This window comes from Perca flavescens, chromosome 11 (genome assembly GCF_004354835.1).
Source record: "Perca flavescens isolate YP-PL-M2 chromosome 11, PFLA_1.0, whole genome shotgun sequence".
Taxonomy (NCBI): Eukaryota; Metazoa; Chordata; class Actinopteri; order Perciformes; family Percidae; genus Perca; species Perca flavescens.
The window spans coordinates 24,209,868-24,232,705 of record NC_041341.1 but is presented as its reverse complement, the minus strand read 5'-3'; the positions used below and the strand labels follow the sequence as shown (position 1 = coordinate 24,232,705).

At 39.7% G+C, this 22,838-nt stretch overlaps 1 protein-coding gene across 3 annotated transcripts in view; it reads right to left on the bottom strand.

Annotated features, from left to right (window-relative positions):
* Positions 1-22,838, bottom strand: part of erbb4b (erb-b2 receptor tyrosine kinase 4b) — a 356,219-nt gene that overhangs the window by 16,059 nt on the left and 317,322 nt on the right. For all 3 annotated transcript variants that reach the window (XM_028591051.1, XM_028591052.1, XM_028591053.1), the window contains exons 21-22: positions 5,146-5,301; positions 1,316-1,391 (exon numbers count right to left, since the gene is read on the bottom strand). In XM_028591051.1, coding sequence (XP_028446852.1) covers positions 1,316-1,391; positions 5,146-5,301 — 232 coding nt within the window. The remainder of the gene's footprint in view (positions 1-1,315; positions 1,392-5,145; positions 5,302-22,838) is intronic.

Here is a 22,838-nt window from a genome sequence, read left to right as displayed (position 1 = left end):
GAAAGGCAAAGATGTGAGAGAGCAGAGGAGATCAGAGGGGATAGGGTGAAGAGGCAGGAGAGACGAAATGAGGAAGCAACGAAACAAAGGGTAAACAAAGAGAGGACAAGATAAGAGAACACAAGTCAACAGAGGACAGAAGATCAGTGGAGGAGCGGAACTAATCAGAGTCTTGAAAGTCATCAGTCAATCCTGAACTTTCAGAACTCTTCAGCCTTAATCATGTTAGTATTAATGAGCTAATGAGTTGTAAGCAGTGTAAATGCACACTAGAAGATGGAAGTATAATAGCCCCCGGTCATAGAGGACCACTGGGGATATGGATGGAACAAACCATACTGATACTTTTCATCACATTATTCTCTTTGATACGATCCATCTTGCGTATTTTCAAATGAGTCATTGGTAGACTTAAACAGGATTTTTTTAATTTGAAACATAGCAATACAAATCCCATAAGACTGAATGATAATGGAGGAGGTTGGTCTCTACATTTAAATCTTGCGGACATGCTGATGGCTGCAAAGACTGATTTTAATATTTGAGGATTTAAAGGAGTAGATCATACAGTTTGCATTTTACAGTAATTGCCACATATTCACCTAGTTAAAGAGGTAGTAAGAAATCAACACTCTTCTCTTGTTCCTCAGCCCTCTCTACCCTCTACAGCTGCCTTAGAGCTATAAATGACCTGCCCGCCAAGCAAGTAGTCTGGAGTTTATTGGACACATACTGCTCAGTGTATGCCTTCACAAGATTAACTTGCATCCACATTCTATAGCATTCCTGATGTCTTCTTTTTAATGTGTATATTCCTTAAGACGATGACTGACAGAGGAGCGTCATACTTGAACGTAGTTACTGGACGTAACTGGCATTCTCCATCCAGCGCAATGCAACAAGCTCACAAAACTCAGCTCAAACTGTCAAACTAGGCGATGCTGATCAAATATGAATCAAGTTTATGTTTCTATATTGCATAATTCTTTCCTAAAACTTTTTTGGAACACATTTCAGTGTACTGTTGTTTTTTTTGTACTGTACTTGACGTTTGTGACCGGCTGCCCTTTTTTCCGGCTTTAAAACAGACCAAGCACTGCCTTGTCCTTCAGCACTGAACATACTGTTACTTATTTGTTTAGAAGGCATGAAGTTAAATTTTTTGTCAACATTAAAAACTCTTGATCCTATAGAGATTGCACAAAATAATGTAATTTAATATAACTTTAAAAGGAAAATTACTTGGCTTGTCTGATATATGAAAATAGTGGTTTGTCCACTTCACAAGTTCCCTAAAAGGAAATTTGAAACTTACCGTAACTCCAAACGTCACTCTGATGAGTAAACTTCCTGTAATGGATACACTCCAGTGCCATCCATTTGATGGGCATCTGTCAGATAGAAGCATAGCACGTCAGTATTATATACATGCAACATTCACCATTAAAAAAAGTTGAGCTCCTTTCTCTTATATTTCCTTACATTTTTTTTTTTTTAAACCTGACAACATAAGTGTTGGTTCAGACTAAACTTGGATTATCTGTTGGTGAGGTGTTGGCATACAATGAACTGTTTTGGCAGAACTGATTGTGTAAACTATGATAGAGAGAGTAGTGGTATGACAGAATGAAGAAAAACAAGGTTTGATGAAAGAGAAGACAAGCACACACATAAAAACACGCTCCATCTCTATTGGAATATAATGGGGCAAATGGCAGGGCAGTCTGGGATGCAGCTTAACACTGTGATTAGATTTGAAGGCCAATTCTATTGATTACAGTGATGGAGGTTGAGGGGTGGGGGATGTCGAAGGTTAGAGTGTCTGTCTTTCTCTCAGTGGAGGGGATAATACCAGACCGCTCAGCATTGACACAAACCATGATGGACTAACAAGAAAGTGGGGTGAGAGAGGATGAAAATATAAAGAAATGGTTTAAAAACACAAAACAAAAGGGTAAAAGGATAAACAAAGATTAAAAGAGGACAGTAGCCCATGTACAGAGAGCTCCAAGGACATATTTGTTTGCTACGTTTATAGAGTTTTGAGATCTCCATTCCCCAGAAGTAAATAAAACGGTCCAATAGAGCAGAATAGTATCTCACTGACTCCACTAAAACTGTCCTTTGTGATGGGCTAAGTTACTCCCTCAGGATATAAAACCCAAATTATTCTTAATGTCTGTTGTTGTCTTTTATAACATGTCAATGGTGTGGTCCAAAAGAGTAATTTAATAATATTGTTTCTCATTGAGCCTCCAAAACCCATCAAACAGCACATAATAAAAACAGATAACAAGGTCACTCATTACACAGTATAACAGCCACTATTCAACCCCTTACAGTTCTGGTTTAATAATGCCACCAGTAGTGCTACAAATATTACTATTACCACTAGATACACTAATATTCCTACTACTTAATGACGTCTCTCCCTGTGGATTTTTTAAAGGTCACACATTATGCTCATTTTCAGGTCCATACTTGTATTTTGGGTTTCTACTAGAAGATTTTTACATGCTTTAAAGCTATAGTGCATAGTTTCTGCCTCCCCCATGAGGAATTCTAAGTAATGACAACACCACTATTGTTGCATCCACATGACACAAGCCTTCCGTAATTGTGCATGCGCCCCCACCCCTCCTTCACACAATTACTTGTAGCCAAGGAGGACATGGTGGATTAAAAAAACAAGATGGACTAGAGGTAATTATCTTCACTTGAGTTTCTGCGTGCCAAAGTCGCTGGACAACACCATGTTCTAAACAGCTGATAGTATTAATTAGCTTTGTATCAACTCATTTGGCAATGGCTAGAATGTAACGGATGTTCATTAATATAAAAAAGTTAAGCACTAAAGCTTTAATGTTAAAAAAAATTTTTTCTCACAATGTCTGTCTGAATATACCTGTATATTGATACATTGTCTGAAATGCTCTGTTTTAGCGCCTGTCTCTTTAAGCCCCCCTCCCCGAAAAGCCCAGTCTGCTTTGATTGGTCAGTATTTCCGGGTCTCCCACATCTGCACTCTCAAAGTCTCTGCACCATCATGACGGCTCGTTTAAAGGCACAGTTTCTGAATACAGGCTTTTTTACGTGCATTTCTCTGTAAATTGAGCGTTTTGATACTTTCACAGTATTTATTTAGCACCTCGGCCATTTGTGACTGTTCACCCAAAACAGCCAATGTACCAACTAAACACCGTGACGTTAGCTGTTAGTAAGCTAGCTACCAACGGACGTACTAATTGATCTGTGTCTGTGTGTTTTTGTTCAGCTTAGCCTCTGAATCAACTCTGAACTCTTTGTTATTTCCCTCCAGTCTGTCTTTTTTTCCTATCTTTTATGTTCATGAAGCTGATTCATAAAGCCACGGGATATGTGCAAATGAAACATTTTAAACTCAAGCAACAACTGGAATGGATGTGACTTGTGTTCAATTCCTTTTCTTTTCATTGACTTTGCATGCACCACCTCTAAAATTCCCACCACAGTCTGTTTGAACACACATTAAGAAATCAATGTGCCTGGCCAAGAAATAAGTTAGACATAGCTAAGCGGCTGCTAGCTGTAGCTTTATAATTACCATACAGATATGAGTGGTATTGATACACTCATCTAACTCTCAGCAAGAAAGAAAAAGTGCATTTCCCAAAATATACAAGAAGAAGCTTAAAGGAATAAGCTTCTTTCTAAATATATCCACAAATCAATATATCAAACTTGTCACCACACCCGTCGCTATGGGCGGGCTATAGGGGGCCGGGCCCGCCCCAAAAAATACTTGAGGCACAGATCTCTTCTCTTCTAAAAAATGACTTTTATTTTATATTATCATAGTTGCTAATTTTGTGTTGCATTAATGTTGCATTCTTTATCATTAAAACATAAAAAATATAAATAATGGTGTGATTTTTGTGTGATTGATGGGAATCTACACTGCAACAGCCTATCACGGCCTTACTAAAAAGAAAGTTAGGCTACAACGTGACGTAGCCTACGTCAGTGTAGCCGCTCAACAGTTAGCGCACATTTTTGAAAGCTGGATGAGTTTTTGCCAGCTTACTCGCTTCAGTTAGTCACGGATATCCGTAAGTGGTTGAAAAGCCCACCAACATTCTCCTCTGCCAAATTGGATACGACACCGACGCCTCCTGATGTTGTCGTTGGAGAAGGAGCCCCTGGACGACAGTCTGAGCCTGATGCTAGTAGCTCCATGGAGCCCAACCCTGGGCCTGGCAGGACCTGCAGGTCAAGTGCAACTGCGACTGGGGCAGCATTTGGGCCACAACTAACTGTTGAATCAGGGGGTGTGACGGACAAACCCAAACAGGTTGTGTTGAGGAAATATCCAGTCAAAATGTTTGGTTAGGATACTCGGTGGAAAAGGACTCCGCATTTTGTTATGCCTGCAGGAAATTCACATCTGTATCATCGGACGCGACCTTCTTCATTAAGGGGTTAATATTTACAGACAAGGGCTTAAATAAGCATGCAGCTTCAAATGACAGGAGGGACTGGAGAGAGGACAGGCTGCCTCCACTCAAAGTACCGGTAGGTTCAAAGTCTCTGTGTGTGTGTGTGTGTGTGTGTGTGTGTGTGTGTGTGTGTGTGTGTGTGTGTGTGTGTGTGTGTGTGTGTGTGTGTGCGTGCGTGCGTGTCTCATGGCACATGCATAGCAATGCATATCCTTCTGTTGACTGCTTTAAAATGCAATGTTTGAGAGATGCTTCTGGTGTTACATCTAATATGTTGTATAGTCAAGTGATTTATGGATATTCATAACATTGCTTCTATGTAATGTGTTGTAGGCTATATAGGCTACCTGGTCATATTGCTGTTGGTTATGTTTAACGTGATGATTACGTACAAATAGTATAACAAGAGTATATGATTATTATAAATATACGTACTGTACGCTAATAATAATTGTGCCCTCCCATGTATTTCATATGCCCCCCTTAAGACTGAGGTCTGGCGACGGGTCAGCTTGTCACTCAAAACATTTATAATTATTTCAGGGTCCCATTCTACCCTTTATAGTCTTGCCCTCACTTTTAGTGTGGGGCTAAAATATGTCAAATGTAGACATTTGTTTATTCGTCTGATAGTGTAAATGACGTGTCAAAAAGTGATGACAGGATTTACCTTTCCTCCATCAGCATTGTATTCCTTCTCATTAACATCCAACAGGCGAGCCAGACCAAAGTCGGTGATCTTGATGTGGTTGGGATATTTGACCAGAACATTTCGGGCTGCCAGATCCCTGTGGACAAGCCTACGCTCCTCCAGGTACATCATCCCCTGCAAAACACACATAGACACACACATGGACTTCAACTAGCTACACAAAAGCAGATAGAAAAGTTCAGTCTGACACAAAAATGCCAATAGTGTCCTTAAGCTACAAAAGACAAGCTCTGTATAGTTGTGTAAAAGCTTTGCAGTGGCTGCACCTTGTGCTACACATCTTGAGTCACATCTAGAGAACACTGCCTATTGTGCATCACAGCAAGAGTGGACCTGGAAGGAAAGAAAGATGGGACCTGAAGGGAAAGAAAGATGAGGGGGAAAAAAAACTATTTTAAATTGGACGAGCAATAACAGAAGCCACTTTGTTTGAAGTGGTGAGAGCACAGAAAAACAAGGCCTTGTTTGAAACCATAACAAATTGGATTTAGCTGGAATGGGCCAGAACGAAAGGAGGAGTGGATGGAGGAGGAGAGAGGAGGGGGGCGGTAGGTGGGGTTGAGTGGCGACAGTCTAAGAGGTGAGATTACATTGGTGAGGCTATAATCACACTGCCTCATTTGGCTTGCTCCCAGGAGAGAGCATGGGGTTTCAGCATACACCTGGCTATTTACACACAAACTCACACAAACCTGCAGACATCATCTCACATGGAGATACACACTTGCATGTGTGTGTGTGTGTGTGTGTGTGTGTGTGTGTGTGTGTGTGTGTGTGTGTGTGTGTGTGTGTGCGTGCGTGTGCATGTGGGTGGGATGGCGGGGGTAGAAAGAAGTTCACAGAAGAACTGAGAAAAGATCACCCATATTGAGCTTGTAGAGAATAAAAAAAAAAGAAAACTAGGCGACCAAGGACAAGGAAAGTGCGGACTTTAGACATAATTAAGTTATTGTCACACACACATAAGATGATCATGATCAAGATGAGCAGCAGTAAAGAAGCTTGATTAAAGGTGAGGATTTCTTTGTGCTTGTTTGTTTAGATTTTGTTCTTTGGATGTCTGTTTATTAGTTTAACGCTACCCACACTGTTGTACCCACAAAGCTCTAAACTAAAAGTGCCACCTATAAATATGAATATGAATAGTTTATTTCAGTTTATATTATAATGTGCAAAGCATGACAATTTGTGTGGATATGAAATTGACAAAAACAATATCGTTTACACCAATCCATTCCTCCAGCGGGGGAGGGTGTATAGAAGCAGACACAGCACCCCTTCTCTTCTCTGCTTCTCTTCATAGTCGTAAGATTCATCTACCAACCCTTATAGAACTGGCTCAGGTTTGCCTTGCACCAGCTCTTAATTATGCTGTTATAGTTTTAGACTACCCGGGGGACTTCCTTCCTTTTACACACTGAGCTCCTCTCTCCTCTCTCTTTCCATCTTTGTGCATCCATGTCCAAAAAAAGCTTGTTACAAACCTAGCTCTGGGGAGCTTATTCCCCGGAGTCTTTATGTTTTTTTCGCCCAGCAGTTTTCCTTGGATTAGGGTGGCACCTAAATCACGGTTGCAGCTGTTGCCGTGGTCCTGCTCCACGCCCTGCTATGCCCTGCTACGCTCTGCAGTGCCCTGCTACGTCCTGCTACACCCTGCAGTGCCCTGCTACACCTTGAACTACTACAACTATTTCTAGTCATAGTTCCATTATCTTTATTGTGACTATTATTGCCACTGTTCATCACACCCTCAATTGGCACCGTCAGACAGCACCTACCAAGAGCCTGAGTCTGTCCGAGGTTTCTCCCTAAAAGGAAGTTTTTCCTCGCCACTATTGCACTAAATGCTTGCTATTGGGGGAATTATTGGAATTGTTGGGTCTTTGTAAATGATAGAGCGCGGTCTAGAACTAATATATCTGTAAAGTGTCTTGAGATAACTGTATGATTTGATACTATAAATAAAATCAAATTGAATTTCACACGATACAACACCCAATCAACAATATGATGACACCTATGATTCATGGGATCAGGAAACGTGGTGAAATGCACAGCCCTCGCTCACTGATATATGATGATCATTAACTGCAGTTTATGTTTGCTTGCAGGAATATCATCACTGGCCCCAGGCTCAATTAGCCTGCCAAATGTTAGCTCAGCTGCTAACCATTGTTGCCAGCTTTGAAATATGTTACACTAATACTAGATTCATGAACTCCTGGCAGCTTAATTTAAGTGACTAATAAAACTATATATTTTCCAACTATAAACACAACAATGAGTGGGTGTTGATTTCCAAAACATTTGGTGATAAATGTACAGTATGATTTATGCAAATCTTTGCTGCTTGTGTGTCTAATCCAAAATGGTGTAATTTACCATACACAATCTAAATGTAGCAAATATTTGAATGATTAAGTGACCTCGCCTGCTGACATGTAAAGACAACTGAGCAGACCATATCTAACCTCCTTAGAAAATAGCATATACCATCTGTAACACCATTCAATACTTCAACTACTACAAAAACCTTTTAAAGTCAACTCTGACTGAACAGTGTAATTGCTTTTAACTAGGTGCCCTTTAAGTTGTATGTCTGTATTAGCTTAAGTTAAGTGTAATGTCTTGTTTGTGTTCTAGTATGTATAGTGTATGTACAGAGATTTGTGGTGTAGTATGTAACCTTTGTCCTGTCTTTTATGTATTTTTAAACTTTTTGCCACCAGTCTTGGCCAGGAGTTACTGTAACGCAATGTGACTGTTACTGGTTAAATAAAGGTTGAAAAAATAAAAAAATAAATAACAATGATGTCGGGTATGCTGCAGTGTGACGTTTAAAGTTTAGGAGAGTAAATGTTAGGAAAGTGACACTTGTGTAGACAGAGATTGTTGATCAGCATCAAAATACACCGCATTGTGTGTGTGTGTATGTGTGTGAGAGTGATGTGTGATTTTCATACTTCTATGTGTGAGTGTTTTTAGTCATGCTTGCTCAATGTCATATACAGAAAGGGTAGAATTGAAAAGGATACAGGTTGAGAGCGGCGGTATCCAATGATGGCCACTGCCTACAGCTTCCAAATCATCAAAGTCTGCGTGTGTGTATGTCATGGTATAGATTGCCAGGTTTCTGACAAATTCTTATTGGTACATAAATCGTGCCTAGTAATCTCCTCAATTTTCGAGACAATTAAGCAGAGGAGGGAGAATGGACGGCTTGGCAACACGTGAATTTTAATTTGCCAGCACAATGAGATTGAGAGGGGGAGGTGATGGAAAAGTGAAGTGTGGGAAGTGGCTGCAGACATGTGTGTGGAACAAACTTTTTTACTTTTTCTACTCGGTTGCTCTCATTCACTGCCCTCCCATGTGGGTGTGATGAGAACAACTCACAGCCAGAGGTTTGTAATTGCAGCAAACCCGGATGCCACAGCCAGGGAGATGCCAGTTGTGGAAGCAGTATTTCAGGTACGCCTACCACCAGGAAAAATACAAAGGCTTCACATGGACTCTGTTATGATCAGTCCTCCAGACACGGACTGCTTTCCAATCAGTAAGGCTCAGGCCCGTGTCCTAAATCCTGCACACGTAGATTTTACATAGGAAAGCAAGCCAAGGAAAAAATCCCAATGTATAGGAGCAGAAATGTCAAAGGCATTGAATCACATGGAGTTTCAGGCCATGCTTGTATTTTTGAAAAACATTACCTAAATACTATCACATTCCACTAGCTAATGCAGTTTTGCATATTGGCTATCCATCATTCTGATGCATGTAAATATTACTGATTTCTGCCTGATTTACTGACTGTAAGAATACAGAGTACTTTTTAAATGTAAATATTGGTGAAGGAAATCCCATTTATAAAAGAAGAAGGAAAGGTGAAAAGGGCTGAAGCACTGATTCCGGTCTGTTTTCAGGATGCTTAATCTCCTTCTCACCAGCCAGGAGAATTACAGCTCTCCCAAAAAATATTCTGACCTCCCATTATGGTTATTTATGCTTATTTCAAAGAGTCACACAAACAGGACGGGATTGTCCTCAGATGTGTTTTGTGAAGACAGATTTAGGGGGTAGTGGCAAAGGGCTAGAGATTAGATCAATAGAAGAGCGAGGAGAGGTGGCGCCCATTTTTCACTGACTGGCACTTCCCACTGCTGTTTATTCTGGCAAGATAGATACACACACACACACACACACACACACTGTCGCACACAGAGGAAGCTGTCAAGACACATAGGCAGCGCACGCACAGGAATCTATAATCGAGTGATTCATCCTTATTCAATGTTATTCATGAGGAAACACTTCTAATGAGATTGAACATCCTACAGAGGCTCTATAAACCTCTTGTGTGTTTTTTTTCTTTAGCGAATATGTGTGTTAGGTGAGCTGCCTGCTGGGTTGGGGTCAGAATGACGTTTCTCACTGTGGATCTCTGCACATAGTGGCACAAGAGGATCTCACAGCATGCCACCATATACTGTAATTAATATATTGTTTATTACTTAAACGTCCCATATTATGCTCATTTCAGGTTCATACTTCTATTTTGGGCTTCTACCATAACATGTTTACATGCTTTAATGTTCAAAAAACACAATTTTTCTCATAATGTCTGTTGTATTCCAGCCTGGCTCCGCCCACCTTCGTACTTCCGCTAAATTTTAATTTCCCATCAGTACGCTGTCTGGGTTCGTGGTATAATCTTTGGTTTTCTCTGGCCAAAAATTTGGCAGTCCAATCAGCGAACAGATGGAGTGGCTGAGAATGATGACGTTAGGACGTGCACAAGAAAGATGCGAGCAAAGCCAATCGGTCCGTTGTGGCAACGCTGCTGAAGATCCAGAAGTTAAAGCCCGAGCAAGAACAATCTTTGTTGAGTTTTGTTTGATACCAACATTCATCTGATTCCCATTGATATAGTGCAGGGAATAGTGGAAATTTTAATAAATTATTAAAAAAATGACATAAATCACTGAAAAAATGCCCAACTGTTGTGCGTTTGGCTGCAATGAAAGATAGGGAAGCAGCAAAAGATTTCACAAGTACCCCCGTTGAAGCAAAAAAGCAAAAAGTATGGGAGCTGTTCATTATTGTGTGAGGTAAATGTCAATATCTCTCTTCGATATGATAACAAATTATATAGGACAAATATAGTAATACCATTGTTAATGTGTACATTGCTGTCAAAAAAGTTCTAACACTGCTTTAGAAATGAATGAAGTTTGAAGTTAGCCTTATACTAGCGTTAGCTTTTTTGCTAGCACTCCATGTACCTAAATGTTTGTGATCTTGCCACAGTCATAGCTATGGCTTTTGGTCTTGACCGAGTCCAGGTGTCTTTATTATCTTCATAATAATATTGGAGGGAAAGTGAAACACAGCTTGGACGGGGATGTTGTTCGGCATTCACAAGTTTAGACAACTATGGCAATGTTTGCTAACGTTAGCGCAACAGCGTTAGCCTAGCCTGCTAGGTAGCTAAATATTACGACTGCCTTCAGAGTTTCCTATATCTGCGTCCACGTTGTCAACATAAGACCTGTGGCGTTAGTTCTCCTTTTGTACCATGATTTTATTCAATGAAATATTGAGCTTCGCTCTTCTGAGATGGGTGGGTTTGTGTTACGTTACACACAAAGCTAGCTATAGTTAGCCTGCATGCAAGCGGACATTAGAAAGGTAAACACTGCTAAGAGACTTATTAGGCAACGTGGCCACTCACTACATGGGCATTTTTTACGATATAGAAGGTAAATATACACTGGAATATTTCCGTAAGGGCTTTTTAGATATTGACAAACGTTGATAATAACATGTATATGTCTGTTTATGGTGAAAATAAGCGATTTATTTCAAGATAGCATGTCCGCCCCATAGGGTTACACTGTAGAGTCATCTGACGTTGGTATCCAATATGGCGCCCATGATTTGAGTTGGCCACACTTTCTAAATATAGGGCACTAGTGACCAGTGTTTTTAAGATCATTTTTTGGGGCTTTTCCCTTTATTAGACAGTGACAGTGGATAGACAGAAAAGGGGGAGAGAGATGGGGGATGACACGCAGCAAAGGGCCGCAGGTTGGATTCAAACCCGGGCCGCTGCAAAGGACTCAGCCTACATGGGGCGCATGCTCTTACTGGGTGAGTAGAGGCCGCCCCCACTAGGGCTGGGCGATATGGTTGAAAACTGTATCACGATATAAGTTTTTCATATCGATAATTATTGATATTTTTTATTACCTATTTAAAATAAGGACCAGGAGAAAAATATATTAAATTTAAACATTTTTATTTTAAACTTAACCCTGCTCTGATTATAATCCCCTCAGTTGTAAAAGCAGAAATGTCAACACAACCATGGAAAACACATAATTCAAATGTAAACAGGTCTAAAATCACAATGAACACTTAACAATTATCTCTTAACATTAAGGTGCAAAATTAAAGAATAAGTAAGAAGTGCTTAATAAAGTGTCATAAAATAGTGCAAAGTGTTAGCTAAATATAAGAAACCTGAGAAGGAACTATTTTCTGCAGGTTTAGTGCTAGGTTGGTAACCTGGCTTCTGGACAGTGCTCAGCATGTCTGCCTCCGTTATTTCTTTGTAGCGTTTAGTAAGGCGCTGATGCAGAGTACCTCTCCATGGTGGTCTGCTGCTTGTGCCGTGTTGCAGCTGCAGATGTTGTTGGACGTTGATGGCGAATACGGCTGTGCTCGAAAGTGTGAGCGCGGCTAAAGTGGTAAAACAAGTTTATGCTAGTACCAGTGTTGGTCTGATGACATTGGTCTGACTACGGTCAGACTTATAAAATCCCCAAAACTGCGATACTGACTTTTCCTGTTTTATCAACGATTTCCTCGCTCGCTGCGGCACTCACTTTCCACTCCATGCCGGTTCTGTTATTGAAGAACACGAGACAGCGATGTGGCGCAACCAAACTTGATACTGTTACATGATTGGCTGTTAGAGTGTCACTCCCCACGTTGCTAGGTTGCCAGAGAGTGAGGGCCTTTGTTCATGCAACCAAACTTGATTCACAACCTCTGGTTTCTTCTGATGAAGAAAAACAAGTTATCAAACGTTTTATCGACCGCATTTTCTATTGATATTGATTATGTTTCTATCGCGATACATAACGTTATCGTTTTATCGCCCAGCCCTAGCCCCCACAATCCTTTTTCTAATCTTAACTAAACGACCAAAAGAGCATAACCTCACGGTGCCCTGTATGTGGCTCACAGTAACCTTTTCTTGGCTAAATTTATCTGTAAAGGCCGCTAAAACTTACGGTCATGTGACTGGACGTCATGTGACTGGACGTCATGCGACTGGACGTCATGTGACCGGACGTCATGTGACCGGACGTCATGTGACCGGCCAGGGGTTGCCGTAATTTCGTAGGATATCATACAATTGTTGTGCACACAGTTTTGTACGATATTAGACGAACCCTTTCATGACAATGCTTTGAGTCTTTACAGAAGTCCTGACGGCTCGTTTAAAGTCACTGTTTCTGAATATGGGATGTGTGCATTTCTCTGTGGATTGAGCATTTTGACACTTTCAGAGTATATAGCACCTGCTTTATAATCAAAGAAGAAATTGAAATCTTACTTTTTACAATATGGGAACCTTGAGGAAGTCTTGTTTAGGTGTGGATAAGTGTGTGGCATTATGTAATTGGCTTCATTATGACAGAAGCATCTGATTTCATACATATCAGGCTACAAAACTATTTGATGTTGATGTCAGTTTACATATTTTTAAGCATTTCTAACAAAAAAATAATCTGAAGCTCGAAGTGAAGCTTGGCCCTTGCACGATACAGCTCAAGCACCTACTACTGCCCCCTCACTGCCACACAATAAAAGGCTAAGCAACATGTAATACTATAATATTATATTACCAAAAGTTATACCAAACCACAGTGAAATTTAGTTTTATTTACTTTTTAGGTAAATGATGTCAGTACTGTACATCTGCTTTAAAGTGCACAATACCAGAGACTCAGCAGCAAGAGCGCATGACTCATCTGTGCTGATTATCTCTTTTATAGTACAGCCTCTTTGGCTCATTTGAACTGGGATGCCAGTATTTCTGGAGGGCACAGGATGTTTGGTGACTGTTTTTTGTGTTATCATATTGTGAATAACGGTGCAGTTTTATTGGAGGTTTGTGTCACCAGTGTAGCATCTGCTTGACGTTGTGCATGCTTAATGTATTTTTTGGATATAAAAAGATCCCAGTGGGCATGGGAGAAGGTGAATCACTGTTTAAGGAATGTGGTGAAACGAATCGGACCAATGTGGAGGAGAAACTGAGAGAAGGGGGCGGGGGGGTGATAACACAATACTGATGAAAGCGGAAGGCTTTCATTTCATTTTGAGCTCCCATGTCAGAATGAATTTAGAAAATGACATTAGGGGGCAGCTTGGATATGAACAATTTGTCTGTGCTCAGACATTGTTAGCAGTGTGTGAGGGATACATTTATTCTCTCTGATGAATGCTTAATGCAAAATCAACTGCAGTACCTGCAGCAGAGAGGAGGATTTGTCCCTCTTATCTGAACATAGAGTACCCACAAACACTTGCATGAGTGTAATCGAAGAGGCGCAGTATGCAATAATAATAATAATAATAATAATAATAATAATAATAATAATAATAATAATAATGAGATAATAATGATTAATTAATGATGATTAATAATAATCAAATGGAAAAATAGTTATACTCATTAAAGAAAAGGATAAACAAATATGGAAACCATATTAAAAAGTGCCACATGCAACATGTTTTACTGCCACTCTTAAAAATCCAGGGATACTTTTTTATCGCATTATGTGTTGGGATGAATGCACGCCAGTCTATTATGCCTTACTTGTGTTTCTAGTCAAATGATGTGTGGCCTCTGACACAAAAGAATTAATATTGGGAGACATAATAATATATATGTATTTACACCTGCTGAAAAGGAAGTATTTCTAATAAGTTTATCACACAGTACTGTTTTCTGAGCTCTTTGCATACCACGAAAATGTGTATGCAAATATGGCGGGCTGCTAAAAAGAAAGAACTTGGCTTCCATGCCAACAAGTGTTGTATGTAGAATTAGAACACACACACACACACACACACACACACACACACACACACACACACACACACACACACACACACACACACACACACACACACACACACACACACACACACACACACACACACACACACACACACACACACACCTTAAGACGCCCAGACAACCCTCAATTGTGCGTAAAGCATTCGTTGATGCCTCGGAGCCAGGCCTGAATCTTCTAGTAGAATTAAGTCTATTTTAAGTCTAATTATTTGTGAGGGATTGCAATTTTGTCCAATTCCCACAATATTTAGGAAAAATTTGAGAATGACAAATGCCACACTTTCATGGGAGTACACATTGTACAACAGGGATGTGGGATAAAAGGTAGTTTAAATTTGTATCATATCCCTCCAAATGAGGTCTCTTGATTTTTTTGTTTAATTGTATGAGCTTTAAAGTTTGAAAAAACTGTTTCCAGTACATGTTTAATGTATCAAAACCAGTTAAAATGCATTGGCATTTTACACAAAAAAACATAGATCAAGCACAGTGACCTTAATCTCAACACTTTTCCCATGTTTCCCATGTTCTCTACTATTTTAATTACTGAGCTCTCTCAGGAATAACCGATTCAACTCATAGTGATTCTGTATCCTTAGTATTGTACAGTAAATCATGTTTTTTTTCAATCAGGGACGCAACAAATATTGTCTTACGTGTGGCATTTTAGTCTTTGGAATTGAAAAAAGGCTTGAGGCTTTATCAAAACATTATTTGATCAGGGCTGAATACATTTGTTACAAAGTATCATGGGATTACATGGAATTCTCAGGTTATAAGCAACTCAATCAGAGCTGATCTGGCAATATGGGAATTATCCTGCACTTGATAACTGACTTTTTTAAAGACCCCAGGTAAAATAAATGACCGTCAAATGCCTTTTTTTTAATTTAAAGTTACTTGCCACCTGACACACATTTATTGTGTGACTCTTCTAAAATAAAGCTTCCAATGTGCATTATCACACACAGAAACCACAATAAGACGAAATGCTTCTTTTATAACCTCGTTCATTGGCTTTTATCCCAGCTGGCCAATGTCTTCCTTACTTCCCACAACCACTACTAACATAGGGCCTCCACCATACAGGGTGCATCTGTGATTGACAGCTCACATGACTAATAGATTCAACCCCTTCCCAGTTAGATGCATAGTAACTAACATTTGTGAATAATTACTGCATAAGATTACAATAACTAGCAGTATTGCTGCTTAATTCTACTCAGTAGGCTATGATTTGTTTTTTTCCTCCCTCTCCTTGACTTGTAGTAGAAAGAGCGGTGTGAGAAAAGTATGGGGTGTTTGAAAGTCCAATGCTCTTTGTTGGAATTTCTTTTTTTTTGGACATCTCTGCAGTCAGGTCAGGGATCAGGTTCACAAACAGATCCTGCTCAAGGACAATTCAGCAGGATTGATGTTTGGCAGCATAGAGGTTTGAAACAAGATTTTCTGGTTAAAACAAAAGACTAGCTATGCCCGATAACTATCCCATGCTCCTTCACTTGTATTTTCCTCAATAAATTCAGTTTCAATTGCCAATATTACAGAGGGTAATAAATCATTTAGATAGATAGTTTAGAGATCAAAGGCGACAGAGGGAATGGATGCTGTTGCGATCCTAAATTGGTCATGGACAACAGAGAAATGATTTGTGAAAAAAATATCAAATGACATGAGGTGCTTGGAAAGGTTGTTTTACTTCATGACAGTGGTGTTCTATGTGGGAGAGGACTCAGATGAGGATATGATTCTGAGGGAGAGGCGGACGGTAGTTGTGTTTTTTCTGAAGAGCTGTCAAACAGCCATCACTCTAAATGGGATTCAACCTCTTCGTGTAACTGTCACTGTGGCAGCTGAGCAGGGAATGACCCCACTTGGCCTCGGCTGTTGATTTTATTTTATTTCTTTAAGTTAACAATCCTGCTGTCATAGAATTCATATCTGCTGCTTCCAGTTGAATAATCAAGTCAGTTTTGTAGTCTAAGTTCAGCTCATGAATGTGATTAGATAGTCTGGAATCGTCTTTTGGATTTTATTTTTATCAAAACCTCTTTGCTATTTTGCTAGTAAAATAGATATTATCTCAAGCCTTTTAGGCAGTTTCGGCACATCTTTTATAGACTGATGCATATTGAGCTTTGGAACAAGAACATTTGTTCTCTCTTGCACACATTAAGAGTTGAATTTTTGAATAAGTCGAAATAATGTTCACATAAGATTTAATGAAGAACAAATAACAAAAACAAAACCAGAGGCAATTAATGAGAAGAAAAAAACATCCTGAGCCCTTTTGCTTGAAGGAGTTAAGTTAATATTTCTGAAGCCCTTCAACCAGCTGGCTCTTATGAATCAATGTATGAAAGAGTATCCTTTGACCCCACCACCCACAAGAGGAGGGACAAAGAGAAATGCTCAGGCAGAGAGAGAAATAACAATGGGACAGCAATGCAAACAATGTTGATTCATCTAAAACTGCTTTTGGTGAGAATTCTATGAAAAATATAGCTTTCATATCTGTCTGAATCACAATTGCTGGCTTGAACACAGAGAAATGTCCCACATCTGACCGATTCATAGTAATGGCTGTAATTATAATCCATATGGATCGTCATTCGTGCATAAGAAGTAATGACTGGAAATTTAAAGATACTCAGCTAAAACTGAAGTTTTTACAGTACAAATACATTAAACCCAGCAAGTTATAAAACACTTCTCCAGATCTAATACATTAGCAAAATTGTTGTCCAGTAAAAGTTGGACTTACCAAAGATACCTTAAAGTCTGCACATTTCTTTTCTTTTATTGTCTCTTTCCTTGACCTAGAGGTAGTTTTACACTATGGAAGTGTGCAGTTGTGTCTGTATGATGTATAAGGAAGGAAGGAGCCATTGAGTGTGGCAGAGGGATGACAGCATATCATCAATATGTTCTGATGGGGTTGTAGGGGTTTAGGTTAGGTTGGTAAAGGGTAGGACGTGCACAGTAACACATTTAAGACCAAACAATGAAAGGACACAGCAAAAAAAAAGGAGCAGGTGTACATATGGTGAGGGCAAAGAAATGCAAACACTCAGCAGAAACACTTCATCTTCCTCTCTATTAATTGAATCATCTTGTACTGACAGGTCAAAAAGAAAAACTAAACAGCAGTGGTTTGGTAAGGGCATGTTTCAGCAGCTCACTCTTTTTTTTACTCTGTCTCTGCAGGGGCATCAGTTCATTAAATTCTGAAAGTGAAGTCCTTGCATCAAAAATCCTCTAGGGTCATATCCACTTTTCATATCAAAAAGATGCAGGTCCTGGAGCAGCTGATTCAAAGTTCATGCAGGGCAACAGACGGAGGAACAGTGTGCCATCCAGCAGCCATTTTTGGGCTAAATAAATTCCTCTCAGTCTGAATAATAAGATGGCGGCTTGTTGTTCCTGGCAATGCAAACTAAATTCAACGCATATAAGTATCATTTACCCAAACTGAAACTTTACTATTGCTTTTACCATGTGCTATAAATAAAACTTCCACATTGAGTTCCCAGGTTCACAAAATACTATCATTAGGTCTATGTGATAAATTAAGAGATATAGGTTACAAAGCATCTGCTTAGGTAACGCCAGACCTGAATCTTCCACTGATGTGATTTTAATTTCAGATAACACTTGATTTTTGCTATCTATTATAATGATAAAACACTACACAGCTTGGACTCAGTTGGGCAATAAGGTTCAGAGGGTTAACTCAATAAAAATCTGGTATTTCTCTGCCTCTTTCTTTTGGTGTACCTTTCCTATCTTAATTAGTACTGCAATATTTCCACTGAATTGCTATTTGGACTCCAGTCACGCCATCTGTCTGTGTGCTCGTCTCTGTCTCATAGATACAAGTTATGGGCCACATTACACAGTGTTGCACACTTAGTCATCACTGACTCACATAGAACCTGGCTAACAGACGGTAGGGACTGCCAATTCCTGCGGGAAACACATAAACACACTGAAGGGTCGAATGCGTGTTAACAATACAAACACATACAATCAATCAGTGTTGCTAAGTTTATATCCTGATAGTACTGTATTGTAGAGAAAAAACCCCAGAGAGAGACAGGTAAGGGGAGAGAAAACTAAAGCCAGTAACACAGAAAGGTGTTACTTTGTGTGTATGTGTGACCCAGATTGCGTGATTCAGCCTTGCTTCCTGTCAGTTTAGAACTATAGAGTCACTACTGCCACCCTGCCAGCATGTCCGTACGCCAGGCCCCCACAGGCACCTTTGGGTTCAGGTGGCAGATTCACAACACACGCCAACAACATGACCTTGTCCTGGAAGGGCCCATTCAAGCCCAGTGATAGGGGCAACAGAGGCCAATGGGGTGAGTAGCAGTGGAGGAAGAATGAGACACCAGATGGATATGTTAATGTACTTGGCATCGTGTAATTTGCTGCTATGCCTCTCCGCCTTGCTCTCTCTCTTTTTCCGTCTGACTCTGTCTCTCTTGCTCTCTTTGCCAATGAGTACACACAGCAGAACAATGTCATACTTAAAATGCCATGATGGAATATATGACTGGTCAGCCTCTATCAGCAGCCAAAGAGCTGCAGCCAGCCGGTTTCTGGCACAGACCCGCTTCATTTGTGTCCCCTTCAATTACAGAAGCATGTAATTTGCACAAACAGTCAATCACAACAGAGGGAGCGAAGCTTGCTAATTAAACCAGGGATTCAACTAAGTAGCTGCTGAAGTGGTTATACAATAGTATGCTAAATACTGTAATACTAATTTCAGGTGGATAGTTTTGCAGTTCACAGAGCCAGAAGGTGATTTTTGAAACATCATAGGAATTGACTGACAATGCTTAAAGTCTTTTAAACAATAATTGTATTGTGTTGTAGGCATATATGTGTATAGTATAGCGTGTGTATTTAGAGACCTTGGGCCCTATTTTAATGATCTGAAATGCAAGTATCAAACGTGAAACGCAAGTAGCTTTGTGGGCAGATCTCGGGCGCTGTTGCTATTATAACGGCGGGATAAATGACTCTTGCACGCGATGCAAATCTAAAATGGGTTGGTCTGAAGTAAACAGGTGTGGTTTGGGCGTAACAATAAACCAATCAGAGCATAATCTCACATTCCCTTTAAGAACAGGCGCGCTTGTTCCATAGTGGATTGCTATTATGACGGCGGATTTGCCTGGCGCATGCCAGCAGGAGCTGCCCGGGATGACTGGGTGGCGATGTTGCTGCGGCCTCTTGGGCGCATCTCCACAGTATGGAGAGGATTGCTGCAGCCATGGAGCGTGGGCCTCCAAACGCACCACTTGCTCCTGTTGTGCCCCTTCCTCCTCCCCCCCACTCCATCTCCGTCCACCCGCTCCACTAGGAGCGGGTTACTCCCGGACCAGATCCCGCCGGAGTGTCCAATCCTTAAATCCTCTAATATTTCCTCATTTATGTTATCAACACATCCATGATTCATGGAAATGTTGTGTAAAACACAACAAGCCACAAAGAATGCTGCGACTTTTTGAGGACTGTACTGTAAAGTGCCTCCTGATCTATCCAAACACCTGAAGCGCATTTTCAGTAATATTTTTCTTTGTAATTATGTATGGTTTGCAAAAATGGGAACTGCTGCGTCCATGTAGATGAGAGAAGCTAAGTGTATGCGCGTTGTGCACACGCTACATTATGGCTAAGCATGCGCCCCTTGTCAATGTCTAATAAATTGCATTAATATCCTACACAATATTATATTTATGTGTTAACAAGACGTTGTGGTTCTACGGTGCCACCATGTGGTCTGTTCGGCCTTTATTTTGAAAAGCGCCGTGTTCTTCTTCTTCTGATGTTTTGTGATGCTAAACTTCCTGCTACTCTCTTGTCACAATCTGGTGCTCACGCATCGTTAGAGAACAGTCAAAACTTGTAAACCTATTAATTATTTATCGTGTTCATACATTTGAATCTTGTAAAAAAAAAGTTTACATTGTGATTTACTTCATTACTTTTGTATTGTTCGTACCTGTTATCTCTAAGAGCTCCGAACTGTGAGGGTGTGTCGAGGCATGCTAGCTGGTGGAAGAAACTCTTTTGATTAGCGCCCTTGGAGAGCGGAATGAGGTATGAAGGAAATGTGTGGAGTTTGTATCATTATCAGAAAGGATTTTGGAAAAGAGAATGTCATTACTTAATTTGTTTATGCGTTAATTGCACGTCCTCAAGATAAGAGCAATATATTCTGTATTTCATTCAAAGGAAGCATGTGATATTTTATTTGTCATAAAAGCTTAAAAACATATTTCATTTCATATTGGCTATTAGTTAAAATGTTAAAATTGGGTGTAAACATTATTAATATGTGAACATGATTTATGTGCAAATTATTTGTGAAACTACATAGAAGCATTATATATTTCTTCTGTTTTATTCTGTAGTTTTCAAGGTGTTCATGGTGCTTATGATGCATGGTGCTCGTTGAGAGGAAGAAATAAATCGACACCCGTTTGAAACTCTCTGCGTCTTGATCAATAAAGCCAAGGGGCAGCTACACTCCTAAAATAGCATCTGAATAACGCGCCACTGACTTTAGACTTAGAATTTTTTTCTGAAACTGCAAAATAGCACCAGATAACGTTTGCGCCTGAACACGCCTACTCTTTTCGCTGAACCGCCCCCGGGGGCGCAAATACAATCGCTAATTTACCGACGTGCGTCTGTGGAGAGAAAAGTCCTCTGTGCGTCGGGTGCAAAATAGGAATGATACATGCGTCGGTGTACAAAGGCAATTGCGTTGAGTGCAAGATAGGGCCCAATATGTCAGAGATGAAACAAAGCAATTTGCAAATATTTTTTTCCCCCTGATGTGCACATTATACCACAGGCATCAATAAAACACTGACTCCATTCTTGGTTTTGCAAGGTGTTAAAACCTCTTTTGAAAATGATTTTGTTAATACATTTTTGACACGCTATTAATTTAATGTTTGGGCATATGTAATTATTTGTGTGCATGGAACAGGAAATTAGTTAAAACAAGTGGGCAAAGTGTATCTTATTTGCATGTAAATAAGGCATGCATTTATTTGATTCATGTAACACAATTTGGTCATTTGCTTTTGCTTGTGCCTGTATATTTTTATGTGCTAAAAACACTTTTATGCAATGAGACCAAAGTAGTGTTAATTTTGTCACCTATTTTTTATTTAGCCTTTTGTAAGTTTTAGTCATATTTAGTCATTCAGATATCTTTTTTTGTTAGTCAAGTTTTAGTCGACTAAAATTCTCATAATTTTAGTCTAGTTGTAGTCAAAACAGAACTCAATATATCTTTTAGTCAAAACATTTTAGTCAAATTAAATTTCTAAGATTATTTCTGATAACCATTTCAGTCAAACACCCGAACCCCTCAAAAGCAATAATAACTGCAATGAAAGATATTCAAATTGGTAAGCAAAAGAATGGTATCAGACCTCTCAAAGAGAGAAGCTGTTTTGTATGCAATCAGCCGTGGTTTTGACCAACAGGAAATGTGTTTAGAGATTTCCCACTTCTCTCCTTTCTTTTCTCTTCTGCCCTGTGGACTGTGGGCTAACATCATAATCTTTATTTATTTCTAAAATTTTATTTCAACTATGCCATACATCTTTTAAAAGGTGAAACACTCCCACTGTCCCAACTTCCTTAATAACTTTTGTGATTTACAAAATATTTTTAACTGAAGCAGAGCACTAAACTGAGGTCTGACTGAGGTCATATATGACTCTTAAGTAGATTTATGTGTCTGTGTCTGGCATAGGAATTGACTAAAAGATCACTGTCAGGATTATACCACAGCAGCATCAGCTCAATGTCTCGTACATCATCAAGCTTTGTTGAGCGGTATACTGCAATCTGAAATGTGTAGGTGAAAACCCAAGCAACCCGTGCTGACCTATTACGGTTTTTGCAGGCTCTGCAAGGTGTTTCTGCAGCTGCTGTGACCGCTACTCTTTGTTAATACACAATGGAGAGAACTAGCAAGCTGTGCTAAACAGATGATCACCAAACTAACAAATATGTGTGCTTTTTAGATTCAACACCACAGATGTAAGACAGTAAGGATAAAGGTTTGTTGCCTTTTGCACCTGCTTTAAAGTAAAATCATTACAACAAATCTAAAATGACCTGTTAGCTTTTTACTAAGGCAGTGGAGGCACCACAAATGAACACAATGTCAATTATATGTCATAGGTGAGGATTAGACCATGTTACGTAGACTTAAGTTTGAATAGTTTGAACCAATCAAGTGTTCTCATTTTCGATGTCTCGATTAAAATGAGATATCACAGAGAGGGTTGTTAAATTACATCACTACAAACATTAGATTATCTATTGTACTTTATATGAGATCACTGTTGACATATGAGCATTGTGTTACTGTGCATTTACTCAGTACACAGTACAGTTTACCATATATATAGTTGAACTGAATGTAAATGGGTTTCTATATGAGCTGGGAAGC